This window comes from Gadus macrocephalus, chromosome 15 (genome assembly GCF_031168955.1).
Source record: "Gadus macrocephalus chromosome 15, ASM3116895v1".
NCBI lineage: Eukaryota > Metazoa > Chordata > Actinopteri > Gadiformes > Gadidae > Gadus > Gadus macrocephalus.
The window spans coordinates 24094782-24115532 of NC_082396.1; the positions used below are offsets into that span (position 1 = coordinate 24094782).

General features: G+C 45.9%; 1 protein-coding gene across 1 annotated transcript in view; it reads left to right on the forward strand.

Moving 5' to 3' along the window:
• The window catches only part of cdh5 (cadherin 5), a 49365-nt gene that overhangs the window by 5200 nt on the left and 23414 nt on the right, over positions 1–20751 (forward strand). Inside the window, exons 2-8 of the mRNA XM_060072541.1 lie at positions 13766–14039; positions 14719–14998; positions 15249–15371; positions 16150–16317; positions 17172–17353; positions 18296–18403; positions 18966–19108. Of these exons, the coding sequence (XP_059928524.1) occupies positions 13767–14039; positions 14719–14998; positions 15249–15371; positions 16150–16317; positions 17172–17353; positions 18296–18403; positions 18966–19108 (1277 nt within the window). The 5' untranslated portion in view covers position 13766. The remainder of the gene's footprint in view (positions 1–13765; positions 14040–14718; positions 14999–15248; positions 15372–16149; positions 16318–17171; positions 17354–18295; positions 18404–18965; positions 19109–20751) is intronic.

Consider the following 20751-nt stretch of genomic DNA (forward strand, 5'->3'; position numbering starts at 1 on the left):
CTTCATAAAATATGTCTTATTATTATCAGTAGTATCTTACTTCTTACTACTATATAATAGCAGGCAGGGGCAATTCTAGGTTCTGACTTTTGGGGGGGACGAACCCCAGGAAGCCACAGGGGTCTATGAAGTAAATAAAGTCCTGTCCAAAAAATTGTTATTCCACAACCTTTATATCTATCTTAATTACTATGCTGTTGTATGTCTAAGCCAATAGCTGGCAATGTCAGCTGAAAAATGCAGTTCTGAACCACTAAAGTGATGAAAGGAAAAAAATACTGTTTGGATGAAGGAATAATCCATGGATGTGAACTGTACAAACAAATTTGAGGCACATAAAATTTCCTTTGTGTAAGTTTCACTCAAAAATGACCATATTTTCCCTTTTTTATATTTACACAGTTAGTGAAACACATTGGTTAAACATGTAGGCTACTAGATCAATAATATGAGAAACATACCACTTTTTCGGGAGCACTAAATTATGTCACCTAAGTTTCATGGACCAATACAATTTTATAAATTGTATCAACATACATGTTGATTAATGTATGTTTATGCAAAAAAAGTACAACATGTACTAGCCTAATCCTATGATTAACAGACCACTATTTCGGGAGCACTAAACTATGTTGTCTTACTTTCAGGGACTAATACATTTTTATAAATCTTCTGATGCAAAAAAATCTTTTTGTTCTGATGCAAAAGAAAAAGGTGCTAATTTTCAGTAAAAATAAAAAAACTGGCATTATTTTATCGGCTTAGGGCGTTTTCATTGCCAACCTGAGCTAATCAACAAGTATGCCTAAAACATGTTCTAGAACAGTGATTCTCAATAATTTTCTGTCATTCCCCCCTAACTATTTCCAACTTCAGTTTATTAACTAAATTTGTAACATTTAAACAAGACTGCTAAGTCTGTGTGAATCTCAAAACAGAGAAACAAGAGCAAATGATTCACTGGCGTTTGCATTTAATTTAAAATATTTTTAAACAGTAAACATTGGTCACTTGTCAGCTTCATCAGCTTATTCCCTTTCAAAAAAAATATTTCAAGCATCAATAACGACACCAAATCCCTCGGTCGTGACTCTGTAAAATCAAAATTCTTGTAAAACTTCTGACCCTTGGTATTATGTTTATTTAAAAGTAACTTATTAAAATAAATAAATAAATAAGACACTAACTCCTGTATGCTGCTCGCGCCCCCCCGACACCTTTTATCAGCTGAGGGCGTTTTCATGAGTCTCATAGTATTAGAACATGTGGTACTTGTTGATTAGCTCAGTTGTTATGGCAATGAATACGCCCTCAGCTGATCAAATAATCCCAGCGTTTTTTTTTCAACTGAAAGTTAGCACCCATGTCCACTTTTTCTGCTCCTTGCACCTTATCATGCTTATCATGCTACGCAGCATTACAAGCCCCTGCCGACTAAAACATGACGCAATTCAAGAGGAGGAATAGATAGAATCGCCTTCTGGTCAACTATCATTTAATACATCTAACAAATTATGTCCAGGTTTTAAAATGAATATTATTATTATTACCTGGTCATGTTATTACACAGCTGGAAATCGTGGATTTTCTGATAAAAACTAGCTAGCCTTTTTGACAGACAAAACAGCAGAAACTATTTTAGGTGCGCTCGTGCTGCATTTTTGGTTTTGTCAAACAGGAGACTCCCACCCACAAATCAGAGGTTAGAGATTCCTGCAGGAAGGTTGCACTCGATTTCACTACCCCATTTGAGCCTGTTAATTAGTGTATAACATCCATTCTCTCATTGCTTGCGTAAAAAAAAAGAGGTTGAATATGAGATTTGAGGACGAAACGCTAAGGCAAGTTTTGGGTGGGCTCAAGCTCACACACACACAGCATGCACAGACGCACACACTGCACACACGCACACACACACACACACACACACACACACACACACACACACACACACACACACACACACACACACACATGCACACACGCACGCACACACACGCACGTGCAGACACACACCGCACACACGTGCGTGCGCGGACACAGACGTTGCAAGACAACGGCAAGATTGAAATAACAACTACTCCGTCGACACGCTCCCCAGCTGAGACTTTACGTCTATAGACTTTTTTGCCAAACCTTATTAGGTGAGTGCTGCATGCAGCTATTTTTCTTCGTAAAGGACAATTCCGGTATTTTGAACATTGCATGCACAGACGCATCCTAGACAAACCCTTTCTGGTTTGTCTAGGATGAAATAGAGTGGTTGACACTTGACACCAAAATTTTGGTCCTGTCTCGAGTATTTGGCTCATTTCAAATCGCCCCTGCCTGCTTCAAAATGGCTGGCTACGGGCATTCACAAACCTGTCCTAAAAACGACCCTAGACGTTCGTTTTAAGAAATGTGCATCTCAACGAGTGGTTATTGGCGTTTGTTGATGTTCCAAATCAAGTATCGTAGCGAAATACAGTTCCTGTTGTGTTTTATTTGGCTTTTCAGATTTTTTTAATATTTTATACTTTTTAAGATATTCTACTTTTAAAATACTCTTTTTTACAATGGAAGTCAGCCGTCCGCCCATTCTCTGACACTTACTACTTCAGACTTCATAACTTGGTCAATTTTTTATCGTTAACCTTCGTTCAAAGGTTTAACAAATCAAGGCACTTGTATCTTCAATAATTTGAGCGTCCTGCAATGTCCCCGTCCCCCCTTCTGTCTGTTTCAACGGCCCGGCCGTCGACAAACTCTCCCAGGTAAGACGTTCTGTCTGGACTGTAGAAATTGCGATAAAAGAAGGGAAGAGACAATTTCTCACGTCGATAAGGCAACGGCAGGTCGATTATTTCATCATATGGAAATCATTAAATTTAAACATCGCGCCGACCGGCATATCAACAAAAAAGGTGACCTTAAAGAGGATCCCTATAACACAGAAAGACAACATTTCAATAACACAATAGAGTGATTTATTATCTATAGAGTCCACCACAAGTTTTTAATCTCAATGACGTATTCTTCTGGTAAAGAAACTAAAATAAATAATACATCTTAAACTCTCACGTCAGGTAGCCAATGTACATCCACATTCTTGCCCTCACACTCTCCCTTCTCCCACTCCCCCCCCCCCACACAAGCCTGTGCTTCATTTCACTATAGTTAGGTAGGTTGCTGCCTTAGCTGTTGTTACACTTAGTTTATTTCACTAAGGTGCTTCCGTAAATTAACACAATTTTCAGCTGTTATTATTATTATTATTATTCTTCAGGTAATGCAATTCAGCGTCTGTCAGTTTTCGATTTCAGCTTCCAGGTTTTTTAGCAGTGCACTTCAATACATTTGACCTTTCAGACTCTGCAGTTAAATTCCTTTTACATTTCATTAAAACATTTTTTCAATGCTTTGCGCTTTTCATTCAGCTGTCACTTTATTTGTTTAAATTTAAAAAAATTTCTCAGTTAAACACAGATATCAAATACATTTGTCCCAGTGTTTGTTATAAGTGAAATTAAGCAAAGAATACGTGCTCTTTCTCCAGTAATGCAGTCGTTTGCGACGCCTTTCTTTTTTATTGTTTTGTTTATTTGTTTCTAACTCAAGCTCCGATCTGTCATCGATCGTTGCTAAAGATTTTGTGGATGCAACGGAATATATGATGCATAATTTTAGCAACAATTAAAATTATCGCCTGTTCTGCCTCCATTTTGTCTGTGGTCAAACCAAAGCAAACTACAGTGACAGCGGCCACACTTATCCCGCCCCTTGCAAGCCCACCCCCCTAAATCCCCCATTGATTCTACTGATGTCTAAACGACATTGATGTCCGCATATAAAGCATAAATTGTGAATCACCCTCATGGTCGAAACTCCTAATATACAAATGCGTAATTTTTTTTTGAAAACGGCTTAGGCTTTCTTCATAATATATGGAGACAATTATTATGCTTGCTTCATTAAGTAATAGGTGAACCAAAATGTTATATGTTGTACCATTATAGGCAAAATTATATGATATTATGCGCTCAGAAAATATCGACTGGGGTTTCCACATTATAGCTATGGGTTCAATTACAACTAGAGGTTGAGCAAGCGCGACACGCACACGGAAAATCTAGTTATTATAATAGTTCAAACATAATTATATTGTAACGTTTACCCAACGGTGTGTCTCTGAAACGGGCCGGCCGACATCCCTGTCTCCGCGGCCTTGTGGGGGATGCAGGCGCTTCAGCCCGGTGGGTGGGGCAACGCCCCTGTGCAGTGAAAGGTGTCTGTGGTGGGAAGGGGGAAGGAGGGATGTGAACAGGGGGGTTAGTCACTGGCTCTGAGGAAGCATGTGCAGGGGAAATGGGGCTTTGATAGGGCTCATGTGCCCCTGTGTAGCCGCGTGCAGCGGTTGCGCCGTAGCCCCTCCGGGCGGGCGCCTGGGACTCCGAGCTTGGGGAAGGGAGGGAGTCCCCTCTGTACGGGGCCAACCTGTCTCTGTGGAGCGCAACCTTCTTTCTCTTTCCTGGCAGCTGGACCAGGTGCTCTATTTCACCCAGCCACTCCACCACCTGACAAGGCCCCTCCCAATGACAGTCCAACTTCTTCAGTCCCTTCTTCCTGCAGGGAAGAAGGGACTGAACACCCACACCATCTCTCCAGCTTGGAAGTGTCTTCCCTTCAACCTTATGTCGTAGTTCCTTTTTTGTTTCATGCCCGCTTTCTTCAGCTGGTCTTGGGCAAAGTTATGGGCGGACTCCATCAGATGCTGGAGTCCTCTGGCGTACTCTCTCCCCGGAGGAACAGCAGGGGTGTCAGGGGGCTTGCCAGGCCACCTCCACTGGTGTGCAGACGTGCATGAGGTGGACTCCTGAACAGCGGACCTGTAGGCCATGAGGACAAAGGGCAGATGCGTGTCCAAGTCCCGTTGATGTTCCGCGGTGAGGATTGCCAGCGGCTTTCCCAGGGTCCTGTTGATCCTCTCGACGAGGCCGTCGCTCTGGGGGTGCAGGGCTGTGGTCCGGGTCTTATGCATGCCCGTGCGCTCACACATGGCGGCAAAGACCCACGACTCAAAGTTCCTCCCTTGGTCACTGTGGATGGTTTCTGCCACCCCGAACCTGCTGGACATGCCCTCTACCAGAGCGTCAACCACAGTCTCTGCTTCCTGATCTGGTTTTGCGTATGCCTACGGCCATTTTGTAAAATAGTCCATGGCGACCAAAATGTATCGGTTGCCTGCGTCCGTGCGGGGAAATGGGCCCATGACACCCACAGCTACTCTTTCCGTGGAAGCCCCCACCGCCTGTTGTTGTAGTTGTGCGGAGGACTGATCTTGGGGCCCTTGTAGGCCGCGCAGAGGTCGCAGCCGCGGCAAAAGTCCTCTACGTCCCTTCTGACCCGCCCCCAGTAAAACCCCTGACGAAGCCGGCGGAGTGTTTTTGCTACTCCGAAGTGCCCCGGTCCTGCGGTCCCATGAGATGCTCTCAGCACAGCGTCTCTCAGTGAACTGGGGACTATCACCTGCCACCTTTTTTCTCCCGTAGCAGGTGCCTTCCAGGCTCTCTGCAGCACTCACTCTTAGCGCCTCGAACATAGTCCACATGCCTTTGGTTGCAGTTGAGCTCACAGTCATCTCCTCCCAGGCTGGTCTCTGTTCTGCCTCAACCCACTGTCACACCAGTTGTATGTCCATGTCCTGCTTCTGTTGTGTCTGCCACTCGGTCGTGTCAACCACATGCGTTCTGCGGCAGACTGGTCCGGCCCTCTCGTGCATGGGGCATGTCTCCTCCTCGATACGGAGCACTCTCTCACGTGCTTCTCTCCTCTCACAGTACTGGCACCCTCCCAGGGGCGGCGGGACAAGGCATCGGTGTTGCCGTGGCTGGCTCCGGCCCTGTGTACCACTGTGAAGAGATAGGACTGCAGCGTTTCAATCCAGTGTGCAACTTGGCCCTCTGGTTCTCTGAAGGACATCAGCCACTGCAGTGCCGAATGATCTGTCCTGACAGTGAAGGGCCGGCCACACAGATAGTACTTGATGTGGTTTATCGCCGCCACCATGGCGAGGAGCTCTCGGCGAGTGACGCAGTAGCGGCGCTCAGCCTTGTTGAATGTTTTGCTGAAATACGCCACCAATCTCTCCCCCTCTGGCCCCGCCTGAGCCAGCATTGCACCCATGCCCACGTCGCTGGCAACCCGGGGTCCGGGGCGGTGAGGACGGGGGCCTCCGTCAGGGCCTTCTGAAGGGAGTTGAAGGCTTGTTGGCACTGTGGCGTCCAGGTGAAGTTCCTGTCCTTCTGCAGCAGGTGGTGCAGGGGGGCGGCTGTGCAGGAGAAACCATGCACAAACGTCCCATAATTTGAGGCCAGGCCGAGGAAGCTCTTCAGCTGTCATTGATCAGTGGGTATGGGCCAGTCTCTCACTGCATGCACTTTCTCCTCCAGTGTGCTGACGCCTTCTCCCCCCAGTCTGTGACCCAAACACTCCACCTCCTTCCTCATGAAGAGGCACTTATTTCAGGCCTGCCGCCACCTCTCTGTGCAGCACCAACCTCAGTGACTCAAGGGCTGTTTGGAAGGAACTCCCATGGGCAAGGATGTTATCCAAATACACCAGACATCTCTGACGGGGGATGCCAGCCAACACCCTGTCCATGAGTCTTTCGAAGGTGGCTGGGGCGTTGCACAGGCCGAAACTGACGACCCGGAACTGCCACAACCCCCTGTACGTACATGAAGACAGTCTTTGGTCTTGGGGCCCCTGCCAGTATCCGCTTCGCAGGTCGAGTGAAGAGAACCAGGAGGAGCCAGACACCAAGTCCAGTGACTCATCGATCTTGGGTAATGGATACGAGTCCTTCCTTGTCACATTGTTCAGCGGTCTGTAGTCCACGCAGAATCTCATCTTGGTGTTCCTCTTTTTCGACACTATCACCACTCTCGAGGCCCAGGGGCTGTCCGACGGTTCAATAATGCCATCTCTTTGCATCTCATCAACCGCTCTGTCTGCAGCCTCACGGTGAGCCATGGGGAGGCGACGGGGGCGCGTCTTGATGGGCCGTGCATCCCAAGTGTCTATTTCATGTTGGACCAGGTGTGTCAGGCCCACTTCATTGTCTGTGCAATAATGTCCGTAAAGTCAGACAATACCTTCCACAGCTCCTCCTGCTGCCATTGCTCCAATTGGTCACAGTTCTGTCTCCATATCTCTCTCACCACCGACAACCTGTCCGTCTCCCCCACCATAGTTGACTGGGCTGGGGAAGATGAATGGGCGTGTGCAGAGGGGGGCTGACCGTTGCTAGGGGCATGGGGCACCAGTGGCAGGAAGCTGCGAACAGGGGGGGTGTTTCTCTCTACTGGGGTTTTTGTGTCATGGCAGTGTGTTTCCATGGCTGTCCTGACCAGGGGGTGTGGCTTTGGGGACTGGGTGGGCGGTATCAGTTTAACAGTGGGGCCCCCGGGAAAGGTCAATGTGTTCTTCCCCAGGTCCAACAGACAGCGCGCTACACAGGCTGCGCATACTCGCCACTGTCATGCTTTGGAAGAGCCGAGGTGTCAGCGATGAAGCTTCCTTCATATCCTCTGCTCTGTTGGGGATCGGTGGAGCTCATTCCCGCGTCGTAAGCCGTGCGCCTCGCCGTCTCCCTCAAACGGGCCTTGGTCTCCGCAGCGCACTCAAACTCCGCCGCCTGACCCTCCGCACGGGTACAACTGCAGCTCCCCTCCTTCTCTTCACTTTCGGCCGTGCCCCGCTCTCATGTCCGTTGGCAGTAAAAACAGCAGCACCCCGTGGTAGGTCTGCTAGCCTGCTAGGCTAAAGGCGAACAGCGGGGAAAAACCTGTCTGTCGCTTTTACTTCTGACACCAGTGTAACGTTCAACCCACGGTGGTGCAGCGTTGAATAAACAGCCGATGTCTGGCTTGTAATCCTGCTCTTTATTTAGCAAATACAACGTTTATCTCCGATCACTGTTGGCCGTGACCACGCCGTACCTCCAGCCGTAACACAACTTAACTCCAACAACAACGTCGCTTCCGGACACCCCCTCACGTTGTCCCCCCCTCACTCTCGTGATACAATCCCCCATTAACCTACACTAATAACATTAGTGCATAATCCAACACAGATGAACATTTGCATAGCTGCTGAACGCATAATAACAGAACCACATTAACCCAGCTTGTTACAATATAATTAAAATATAGAAATGATTGCCCTGGTTTACCTTTTGCACCCAGCTGGTTCATCAGGAACCCAGCTGACCAAAGCAACACTCCACAAAGGAATCAAATAATAGTATGTGTTCTAAAAATCACCCGAAAAACAGCTGTTTTCTCCTGCTTTGAGCAGATTTGCACTAGAAGAAAGGGATGCGTGCAAAGGGATCGCAGAGTGCAGTGGAAAACAAGATTAGGCCATTAGAGGAGGAGATATAATCCCACCGTTCTAATCTCTCTCTCTTTCTTTTGGTTTCCGTCTTTTTCTCGCTTCTTTTTCTGCCACTAATGGACAGTGGACAATAAAAACATTAATCTGTGTCATAGATGGGGTTGAAGGGGTTTTAGTGGAACACGGAGCAAAAAGAGTATGATATCGATGTGTTGTAAAAGAGTATTTTATGCCATTGCTTTAGTTGGAGTGGGTGGGGAGGGAGAGAGAGAGAGAGAGAGAGAGAGAGAGAGAGAGAGAGAGAGAGAGAGAGAGAGAGAGAGAGAGAGAGAGAGAGAGAGAGAGAGAGAGAGAGAGAGAGAGAGAGAGAGAGAGAGAGAGAGAGTCTTGTCTCTGTAGTCTCCCAGAGCAAAGGGTGGTGGGTAAAGATGGGACAAGAGCGCCGAAACGCCAATAAAAGCCAGAGAAGAAGAGCGATATATATATATCTTAGATGCTGCCGCCATCGATGAAGAGTTGAGGGTGTGTGTAGCATAGTGGTGAAACGGATCAGTGTGTCCACGGTTCGGTTCAGATAACCGTTTTGGGCCTCGGTTTCGGATACGGTTCGGATTAGGATCATGTCCGTGATAGTAAAAAGGCGGACTTTTCTTTGACGGAGGGTTTGGGGGAGAAACACAAAAATGAATGAGACCCACAGTCTATTTGCAATGTGTTAATTGACTGCAATCAGACAACTTGCAAGGCTTTTTTGTGCAATAAATGTTCCCTAAATGCATTTGAAAACATGGTGCACTGAGTGTAACATGTAAGGGTTAACGGCCGACGAGGCTAGAACTCAGGCGACGAGCGCAACGAAGTTTAAAGCCCAGTTTGTTTTGAACGCTGACAGGCTGAAGGGAGGGGCGGGAAAAGTTGGCTCGGGCAGCACTGGAGAGCATGCATTCCGCTGGGTCCTAAACACCCTTTGTATCGGACGTAGGCTACAGTAGGCAAAATACGCTACATAAGGCAATGCCTTCATGAAACCGAAATCCGCGGATCTCCAGAATGCTCCGAACTGTGGTAAACGAACCGAACGGATTTGGATACAATTCGAATCCGCTGCAGGCCATCTAGCTGGCAAGCTACCATATAAGCCAATGGAGTGGTGGTATACGCGCTAATTGTATCCTAAAACTACCGTTTGAAAGCTTCAGTTAAGACCTACAATACTATGCATCGTTCGTGTAGCACATTTCAGATCAAACCGAGTCATTATAAACATATAAAAAGTTGTGTAGATAGCTGTAAAATATTCCTCGCTTCAAGCAGCCATGTTTTTTTGAAAATTCCCGGTTTCGCTATGTGCTCTGGGATAGCCCTTGGAGGAGCAAGTGAGCTCTCAAATCATCTTAAAAATAAGGGGTACATAGCACTCAATCTTATCCCTTAATCTTGATCAAATTGGGTATTGAGACACCACTAGCTCTCACATGAACGCGCAACTTCAAGGGTAAGGGGGAAGATAAGGGGTAAGGGGAAGTATTGAGATTGGGCCTAAGTGTATGTGGACACTTATGTCTGCAACATCTGAACACTAAGTCCACCTATGCCCGTGTACTGTTCATTGATTTTAGCTCGGCTTTCAATACCATCATTCCTGTCAGACTGTACAATTTTCTCCTGGCTGCAGGAGTTGATGCTCTACTTTGTCAGTGGATCTTAAACTTCCTGTCCAGTAGGAAACAGTGTGTTAAAATCAAGAATAATGTGTCATTACCAAGGATTCTGAACACTGGCGCCCCACAAGGGTGTGTCTTGTCACCTCTATTATTTTCACTGTACACTAATAATTGTACATCAAACTCTGCATCTGTTAAAATGTAAAAGTTTGCAAATGACACCACTGTCATAGGCCTCATATCTGATGGGGAGGAATCTACCTACCGGAGTGAGGTTGAACAGCTGGTGCAGTGGTGTGAAGACAATAACCTTATACTAAATACAACTAATACCAAAGAACTCATCATTGACAATAGGAAAAAGGCAGGCCAGCACCTTCCCATCTCCATTAATGGCCAAGTTGTGGAGTGGGTCTCCTCCTTCCGCTTCTTAGGCACCACTATCCACCAGTCCCTATCATGGAACCCGAACATCAGTCTTATTATTTCCAAATCCCATCAGAGGTTATACTTCCTCCGTCAGCTGAGGAAGTTTGGGGTAAGTCAGGCAGGCATGACCCATTTTTATCGTGCAGCCATCGAAAGCGTGCTCACCTTCTCCCTCCTGGTCTGGTATGGTAGTGCTACCAGCCAGGACAAACAACAGCTTGAGAGGGTAGTACGCAGGGCCTCTAAAATCATTGGCTGTTGTCTGCCTACCATAGGCTCGCACTATGACACCAGAATTTCCAGGAAAACTAAGAAGATCATCTCTGACCCCTCTCATCCAGCACACCACTTATTCACACTCTTACCATCAGGGAGGAGGTACAGAAGCATCACAAGTAAAACAACACGCTTTAGGGATAGTACCTATCTACAAGCTATACGCCACTTGAACAAGCACTAAGCACTTTAAGGTCTTTAAGATCTTCATGGTCTACCTCACTTGCAGTTTTTGCACCACTGTACTGTACTTTACTGCTGTCATTCCCCGCGAACCATGCATTGTGTGTTTTTCATGTGTGTTAAAGGCCCACTATGCAACTTTTTTAGCCAAAATTACATTAATTATGCTGGTTGAGAGTTATTCTGATGGTTCTGCAACCATTTCTGGGTCGTTTGGTGGGTGTGTCATTGCCCCATGTCACCTCTCCAAGGAAAAAGCGCATATGCAACTTGCTCTGTTCGGACCGACACAATCCGGATGTGACGCAGCGGAAGTATCCAATCGCGCCTCGAAAATGTAGTCAGATTGTAGTTTCGAAAATGCATTACGGCACAGACACACACCCAAACATGGCACCGGCTAGATATAAACAGCCAGTTGCGAGGCAATTGTTGCATTCATCATGGATCAATCGACTGATAAGGGACCCAAGAGGCGACTGTTGGTGGAACAAAAGAAGAATGGACCAGAAAAGAGATCAGACACGAGTGAAAGGGGAACTATGCAACTTTTTTGGCTTGATATACCTTAATATAACAGGCTAAGAGTCATTGCGATGGTTCTATTATACATTTTTGTTCGATTGTTGGTTGTTTCGACTCCCCTTTTGCATCTTGGCGGAGAAAATGAATATGTTTCTGCCGGCAACCCGCCGCCCACTCTCGCGGGAGTCTCGGGTCTCGCGAAGTAACGAATTGCTTTACGGCACAGACCCCCAAACACGGAACCGGCTCGATATAAACACAAGTAACTAAGGGATTGTTACATTCATCATAGATCAGCTGACTTAGACAGAGAAACCCAATGTCGGAGGAACAGAAGAAGAGAAAAGGGAGACTGACCGACAGAGAGGCCAGACACGAGTAAACGTTGGGCAAGCTTTTCAGGAATAGCGTGAACTGAAAGAAAAAGAAGACTGCAAATCAGACGCAGACTTGGCCGTGTTGCTTTTGAAATTGAAAGTACCCTTGGGTGAACTTTGTCTTCGTGGTATTCTTGATATTGATAGTCTCTGTACAAATGTGTTTGCTCAACCATTTTGTTGTGTGCCCTGTAAAAATTGTTTTCTCGACCGTTATGTTGTGAGCCCTGTATGTTTCTAGCTTGCTTGGTTGCAACCATATAAACACCTTTGTTTCCATGGGTGTTTTGCTGTTCGTCTGTCTCGTCCCGCAGATACAGACTGAATCCCAGAATCCAGGTTCTTGTTTATTTAGATTATTATGTTGGCCAACACTCTTACACTGATTGTTCTGTTCAACCTAAGATAAAACAATTATAATCTAGGATATAAATTCTCCCGGTCAACTATAAAAAAGGATGGATATGTTTATTGCAATACAAATACACCATTTAAAAAATGTATAACCTTGCCTACACTTTATGAACATCTACTTCGGACATGGCTCCACGCATTCGCCGGCTTCTTTGAAAACAAATGCACATGGCTCGCGTAGAAGTGCATGGGGAAGGGTCGTCAACGAGTTGTTACGACTGTTGTGAAATATCTACTACGAAGCTGTAGGGGGCGCTGTGTAGAGAAATGTGCGTGCCAAAACCAAGAAAACAGCGAAGAAATGCCCGAAGTTGCATAGTGGGCCTTTAAGTGTTGTACTTCTTGTTATTTATGTGCCGTTTTGGCTTTCTGTCTTGTAATGTTGTGTTGTTATGTTGCTGTGTAATACATGTGAGCACACCAAAACAAATTCCTATCAACTGTATTTTATATACTGTTGAAATGGCTGTAATAAACTTGAACTTGAACTTGAACTTGAACAAATGGACAGCCTGAACAGTAAATCTCAGCTGCGGTACTGAGGCACGTATGTAAAGCTCCTTGAAGCTGTATCTAAAGAGAACATAAACCCTGAGCCACAAACAAATGACCGCCACAGAATAACAGTCTACATCATGAGCCCTGAGGCATCGGGGATCAGGGATCAACCTCTCCAAACCCCACCCCCCAACCCACGTGGCGGCCAGCGGGACCTGAAGTGGGTCATCATCACTGAGGAGACTCTTCTCCTTCTCACACAAGCACCAGCTTTGGGCCCTAGATCCAGCTCAGAGGCCCCTGGGTCCCAGGATGAGAGCTAACAGCTAACACGCCTCAGCTCTGGGACCCAGGGGCCCCAGCCAGCTAGGATTAGGAGCTCCTGGTGGCCGTTGATAGGGTACTGGAGGCTAGAGGCAGGGGACGGGCTGAGGCACAGCTCTCCTCCACGCCTCTCATTCCACCAATGGGAGAGGCCTGTCCCCCAATGATAAGCAGGCTTTAATGTTATTCCTGCTCTCTTCCTCTCTCTCTCTTGCTCTCTCTCTGTCTCTATGTCTTTCTCTCTCTCTTACTTTCTCCACTGCAATATGGACACAACATTTACAAACAATATGGACATAATATATCATGTGTTGTATTGCTACATGTTGATCATGCATTGCATTACATGTTGTGTCCTACTGTTGTATTATGTTGTTTAGGCCTGGTGCACCGCGAGATATTAACCACCAACCAAATGAAATGCATCACTGTGAATGAAATACACCACTTTGAATGAATTGCACCACTGTGAATTAAATGCATCACGTTAAATTAAATGTACCAATGTGAATGAAATGTACCACTGTGAATTAAATGTAAAACTGTCAATTGAATGTAACACTTCAAATTAAATGTAACACTGTAAATTAAATGCCCCACTGTGAATGTCTTTCTAGAAGGCTTAATTGAAAGTCCCACTGTGAATTTCTACATAGAAGGCTTAATGTTAATATTCCACTGTGAATGTCTTTCTAGAATGCTCCAGAAGGCGATGTATGCGGTCCCGGTGCTGAGGGCATCCGCCGCCCTGACGCTGGTGTTCCTTGTCGCGGCGCTCGCCCAATGGGAGGGCGTGCCCTCTGACCCCTCCTCTGTGGCGGGAGGCGGGGATGGGAGAGGGGGCGGCATGAGGGAGATAGTGAGGAAGGAGAGACTCCCGTACCGCACGCGGCAGAAGAGAGCGTGGATCTGGAACTCCTACTACGTGACAGAGGAGTCGGAGATGATAAGCCCCAAAAAGATAGGAAAGGTAGGTCAGCAAACGCTCCTCAGGGCTGACAGATGGTGAGGAGGAGGGGAGGAGAGGGAAGGGGAGGAGGGGAGGAGAGGGAAGGGGAGGGGGGGGAGGAGAGGGAAGGGGAGGGAGGGGAGGAGAGGGAAGGGGAGGAGGGGAGGAGAGGGAAGGGGAGGGGGGGGACACTGAGGAGGTGGTGGATTTACTGTCCTATATATTCTGATGCTATTAGGCCAGTGGGTGTATATGATGATGAAACGAAGTTGAAAGAAGTGAATAAGCTGTGCAGAGTCCCTAATATATACCTTCCATTGCACCACATGCTGTTCTGTCTCACCTCCTTCTCCTCTCTCTCCTAGCTCGCCGATGCCTCCTTTTACTCCTGTTCCTTAAATTCCTCCTATTCCTCCTATTCCTCTCATATGTTTCCTTGTATTCTGCTGTTTCTATGTGTGGGGGGGTGGGGGGGTGCTGTGGTATCATATGCGTACAACATTCTTTTTCTATTTGAAAAATATAATTCTTGTGATTTCCATCTTTGAACAACATAGGGCTGTATAAATATCTAAAGATTTTAAATATGGTTCTTAGATTCTGAAATAAAAACTCTATTGATTAAAACAATGTGCTGAAGGAAGGCTGTACTAAGGTTTAAAGGTGTCATATATTATATTTTAAATTTGACTCTCTGCAGCTCAAGTCCAGCAAGACGGCAGACGGGACGACATTCAAGCTCAGGGGCGACGGTGCAAACTCCATCTTCACAGTGAACAGGAACGGAGACCTGTTTGTGATCAAGACCCTGGACAGGGAGGAGAAGAGCATGTACAACCTGACTGCCCTGCTGTACGACGGGAGAGACCAACTGGTGGAGGACGCGGGGGAGTTTGTGGTCCAGGTCAACGACATCAACGACCACATCCCCGTCTTCCCCAGGACCTACAACGAGTCCATCCTGGAGCGCTCGGGGATAGGTGTGTACAAAGAACAGGTTCTCCAATGTCAGCTCATCACCACACTTTAGATCTCAAAGACGAGTCGGTTTAAAGGCCCTGACACACCACCCAGATTATCGGTCGTTGGACAGTCTGGTTAGCTCGTATTTAGCTTGTATTTTCATTCCTATTTGAATTCTCTCTTGGTCTGTTGTTTTTACATCCTCTTGTGCTGCTTTTTACATGCGGAGAGTGATGCGTGTCTCCTCTCCTGTCCGCGTTGCTTTAGGGGCTAAGGTGGTGCAGGTGACGGCCACGGATGCTGACGACCCCAGCACGGTGCACGCTGAGCTGCGCTACTCCCTCCGGCCCGAGGGCGAGCGCTCTGCCTTTGAGATCAACATCATCACAGGTACGCCCAGTGGGGCGGCTCAGAGGAGGGGGTTCTGGAAAGATGGGAGAGATTGATCAGAAATACAAATGAAACCCATGTACCCCTTTCATCACTCACCCTCTCTAGATATATTTTTTCTCTCTCTCTCTCTCTCTCTCTCTTTGTCTCTTTCTCTTTGACTTTGAAACCATGCTTTGGGGTGTCACATTTCCCTATCTAAACTCTTCCTGTCATCCTGTCATCCATAGTACTTTAACTCCTAATCCCTTGATCTCTCTCTCTCTCTCTCTCTCTCTCTCTCTCTCTCTCTCCCTTGGGCACTCTATTACTTTCTCAATGTATTCAGTTCTATAACATTACTGCAAAACTGTATTGTTATTAAGCTTCTTTCAGAAACAATACAGACATGAATGTGGTTAATTTCAGGGAGTACATAATCTCTATACATAATCTCACGTCTAATCTATCTGGATGTCTTCGGAGAGGCACGCAGCAGGCACACTGCAGTGTTTACACAGAAAGTGAGACGGGACTGCAGCACCGTTACATTATAATAAGATACGGGTTGGCGCGATGTGGCTAAACCATTTTAGTAGGGCGATGTAAATATTCAACAAAGTTTTAGTTCAATTTGACCAAATCGGGAACTACCTTGTCATCTTTATCTCCACCTGTCCTTCAAACGCAAAACCCAGTCTCTTTGTGTGTGTCTCTCTCTCCATCTCTCTCTCTCTCTCTCTCTCTCTCTCTCTCTCTCTCTCTCTCTCTCTCTCTCTCTCTCTCTCTCTCTCTCCAGGTATGATCACTTCCAGGGTGGACACGTTGGACCGGGAGGACAAGAGCCAGTATGTACTGGTGGTCCAGGCAAAGGACATGAGGGGCATGACAACGGGAACCACAGCAACGACCTCGGTCACCGTCACCATCACCGATATCAACGACAACATGGCCTCTTTCACCCAGGGTAAGGACACCAGAGGATGCCTGGTCATAATGCTTTCGCCAACAGAATTCTAGTGTGGAGAAAGATACACTTTGAGTTGCACAAAAGTTCCATCGATCATTTACAGATAATCATTTAAAAGACTGCTGATACAGCAATCTATATTAATTTAACAACCCAACATATATATGTATGCATGCCATTGCATACTTTTTTCCTTTTTTTGGTCGATGTATTAATAAAGATTTAAATTAAATTGATTATCATGGACCTTGGTTCTCTGTTTAGACACATACATTGCAGTCAGTCCAATTTATATGACACTTCGACACTTAATTAAATTACTTTTGCACTCAACCACCAGATTTGTTGATATGCACCTAATTGACTACAGACAGAGACTGTTAAGTCAGACATGCTGTTCAGCGGCAGTTTTTAGGTTGGTGATTATCATGTGATACGTCTTTGGTGATATTCATATTATATCGATGTGCAACTCAAAGTCTCCCCACACACAAAGCTGAATCTGAAATTACAAAAATGAGACATGTGACCCAAATGAAACAGGGAATGGAGAGCGGCAGTTCACTTGACATGTTGATGATTATATAACGAAATTCATGAATAGTCGGTGGGACAATGTTTTAAATAAATGGAGAACACTGCACAATAGGATCTGATCTCCGATCTGTAATACCACAGACACGTACGATCAGAGCTACACGCTAGGATTACATTTAATTCAATTTTATTTGTATAGCCCTTAGTCACAGTTACAGTCTCAAATGGCATAACAGGCCAAGTATTTAAGACACCCCCCTGACCCAAGCCCCCAAGAGGGCAAGAAAAATCTGATCTCGCCTGTAACACCACAGACACATACGATCTCAGCGTGCCGGAGAACCAGAGGCTGGAGGAGAAGATCGGGACTCTGACTCTGGACGACCGGGATGAGATCCAGAACAAAGAGCCTGTGTTCACCATCCAGCCGAACCTTAGCAGCCAGTTTGCCCTCGCCCGCAGCCTGCAGAAGGACGGCCACCTTATGCTCAAAAAGGTACCGCTGGGACACTCCCATGGGGGCTTTGTCCACCTCACACACCAGCAGCCAGGACTGGGTCCTTTGGCAAAAAAAATTTGGGCAGTGTTTGCATTTTTAAAGGATGTGATTGAAAATGTTTATTTATTGTGTCAGGGTTGGCTTGTAACCAAAAGGTTGCTAGTTCATTCACCAGCTCCTCCTAGCTGAGTGTTGATGTGTCCCCGAGCAAGACACTTTACCCTAACTGCACCTGAAGAGCTGGCTGTCGCCTTGCATGGTTGACTCTGCCGTCGGTGTGTCAAAATGTGTGTATTAACCGATGTTAGTCGGTTAAAAAAAAGTTTAAGTTACTTTAAAAAAGTAATTAGTTACAGTAACTAGTTACTTCTCCCAAAAAGTAACTAAAGAAGTTACTCCGTTACAAATTGTAAAAGTAACTAGTTACTCTGGAAAGTAACTATTGCGTTAGTTTAAAGTAAATTTTTAAATTATCAAATGTGTCAAATTATTTCGACCCCACCTCCACCTCCACCCCTCTTTAATTGGAACTCAAAATACATGTGCATGTGCATGCACAGAAGCATGATGCTACCTGCTACCCTGCAAGCTTAGTTAAATATAACTAGCTTCATAGCGTTCAGAGGTATACCTGTCCATCATACATCGTCAGCACTTAATTAGGTTATAGCTTTTTGTGATCGAGGTGTCCCTAAACATTTTACACTCTAAGTCTGATTCATGGCTGATAAAATGTTGATAGGTTGCTTTCTGTTTCATATTTTCCACACACACACACACACACACACACACACACACACACACACACACACACACACACACACAAACACACACATGCAAACACAAACACACACACATTGACACACACACACACACACACACACACACACACACACACACACACACACACACACACACACACACACACACACACACCAGGCCTTAGACTACGAGACCAAGAGCAGTTACAGCTTCATTGTGGATGTGCACGAGAACAGCCTGCAGTTCCCCGCTGACAACAAGGACGTCTCCATCACCAAGGCCAGGGTAAACTCCTAACACCCACACACACACACAGGCACAAACGCGCACACACATCCCCCACAAACAATGGCGGATGCTTGCCAAACCTTCTAAATCCAGGTAGAGTCTCGATTTCTACTGCGATTTATATTTGCCTCCATCCATTCCATCACAGCCAGGGCCTCATTGTATGGCACTGTGGTTGTCCAAGTCCCCTGCGTAGGGACCAGAACAAACAACATTTAACTCACTGGTCATTGTACCAGTTCATAAGCGGGATGTTTTCCTAGGAGCTGTAGGAATAGGACATCCCACTAGCCTTGGCATGCTACCACAACTCTCTTACTATAGACCTCATTATATATTCGTTTTTTCCTTTATTTGTCTCTTTAACAAAATTTGTTAAAGGTAAGATATACAACATGGTTTCTAAACATCTGTTTACTACGGTGAAAGAAAGGCAATTGGTACCATGCCTAGGGCATAACCCAAATGAAACACAGACATTGAAAGCACACATGAATCCCAACTCTAAATTCAGCCGCTCCCAGGCCAACTGTGTTTGTGTTGACTTGTTATGTGGCAGGTGAACATCAGGGTGCTGGATGTGGATGAACCGCCCGTCTTCTCAAAACCCAGCTATGCATTCAGTGTGATGGAGGAAGAAATGGCAACCAACATCGGCATCGTCAGTGCCACAGACCCCGACCAAGCCAATAAGGCCATGCGGTATGTCTCAGTCTGTCCGCCTGTCAGATCCATTTAGCTACCTTTATGTTCCATTATTCATCTTTTAGTGCTGTCAAGCGATTCAAAGATTTAATCGCAATTTATCGCATTAATGTCATAGTTAACTCGCGATTAATCAAAAAAAAAATTATATTCTAAATATCCCTTGATTTCGTGCTGCTAGCCGTTTAGTGAGATCAGAGAGTGTGAGAAGAATAAAATATATTTGGTAAGATGGATTTAAGAAGAGAGACCCGCAGTGAATTCAACCCGGTCCACTTGACATCGGGTAGGTGAATGACAGTGGTAGACCTAACGTAAAACTTAAATAGCGCAGGCTTTTATATGTTTCATTCACGGAACTTTCGAAAAAAACTCTTACTCAGCAAAGATGGGAAATACTATAACATTTATTATTTAAACCAGCATGAATATTCCTACCGTACGTAGGCCTATACACATTACCAGGCTATCGAATAACGCCTACACACACAAACACACACACACACACACACACACACACACACACACACACACACACACACACACACACACACACACACACACACACACACACGGTGGCGGAGTGGTAATTGGGAGAGTCGGGAGTATTCCCTGAGGGCCGTTAACATTTCGGGGCTGTCGGGCTGATTACTGCGGGATAACAATATGCGTTCATAAAAGTTCCTTGCAGCGTCGTCCGGCACCTTGAGCTGTGCACCCGCAACCCCTCACTCACTCAACAGCCCCAACACAAACCGTCAACGTCACGACCAAGTCGATTTTGTCTACAGGGGAGTAACTGAGCGGCCCCTCCCGAAGTGGTACAGCCCAGGGGAGCCTTGAGCTGCGATTGGTCAGAAAGGAGCAATAGCTAATGACAACATTGAACTCTCGTGCAGGGGTATACCACGAACCTCGCTGAACATACCCAGGCTTTCTTGGGAAAACCTGGCTCGACAGAGCCGCAACTCGCAATCAGAGTTAAATGGTACCACGAAGCTCACTTTAGATTCAATTAGTTGAACCAGGTTTTCCGCTTTAGGTTCAGTGTGCGTTCACTTGAAAGGGGTGTTTTTTGCGTCATTTTTCTCACCATTACGATAGATCAAGCAATCTATATGCGTTTAAGTGAAAAGATTATGCATGTCTATAAAATAACTATGCCAAATGCAGAATTGTTCGCCATTAATCCAAATAGAATGATGATGATTTAAAAATGCATAAGCAACGTCCGTCCTGCCTTATTCTATCATTTAGGGAATTCACTTTAAATACACCCTATGTAAGAAATGTATCGCATGTTATCAACCGCTGAGAGGTAGCGGCTGTAGCGTAGTGGATTAGTATAAGACCCGAACGACCGGGGTTCAAATTCGCCGGTCTATCATCATGCATTTTACCCCCATAGATGTGGTGCCAGCACGGCCTTGAAAATATGGGTTCAAGTTCGAAATAAGCACAAAAATATAATTCCATAAGCTTTAGTGAATAAGTATTCCATATGCATGAGAATTGGGATTTTTTATGCTTCACATAAATTCGCGTCACTTGGGAGTCGAACCTCCCGCGCAGAAATTCAAGACTGACGAGCTACCTCCACTCTAGCACTCTGTCACGGAGACACAATGCGCAACAGTAAG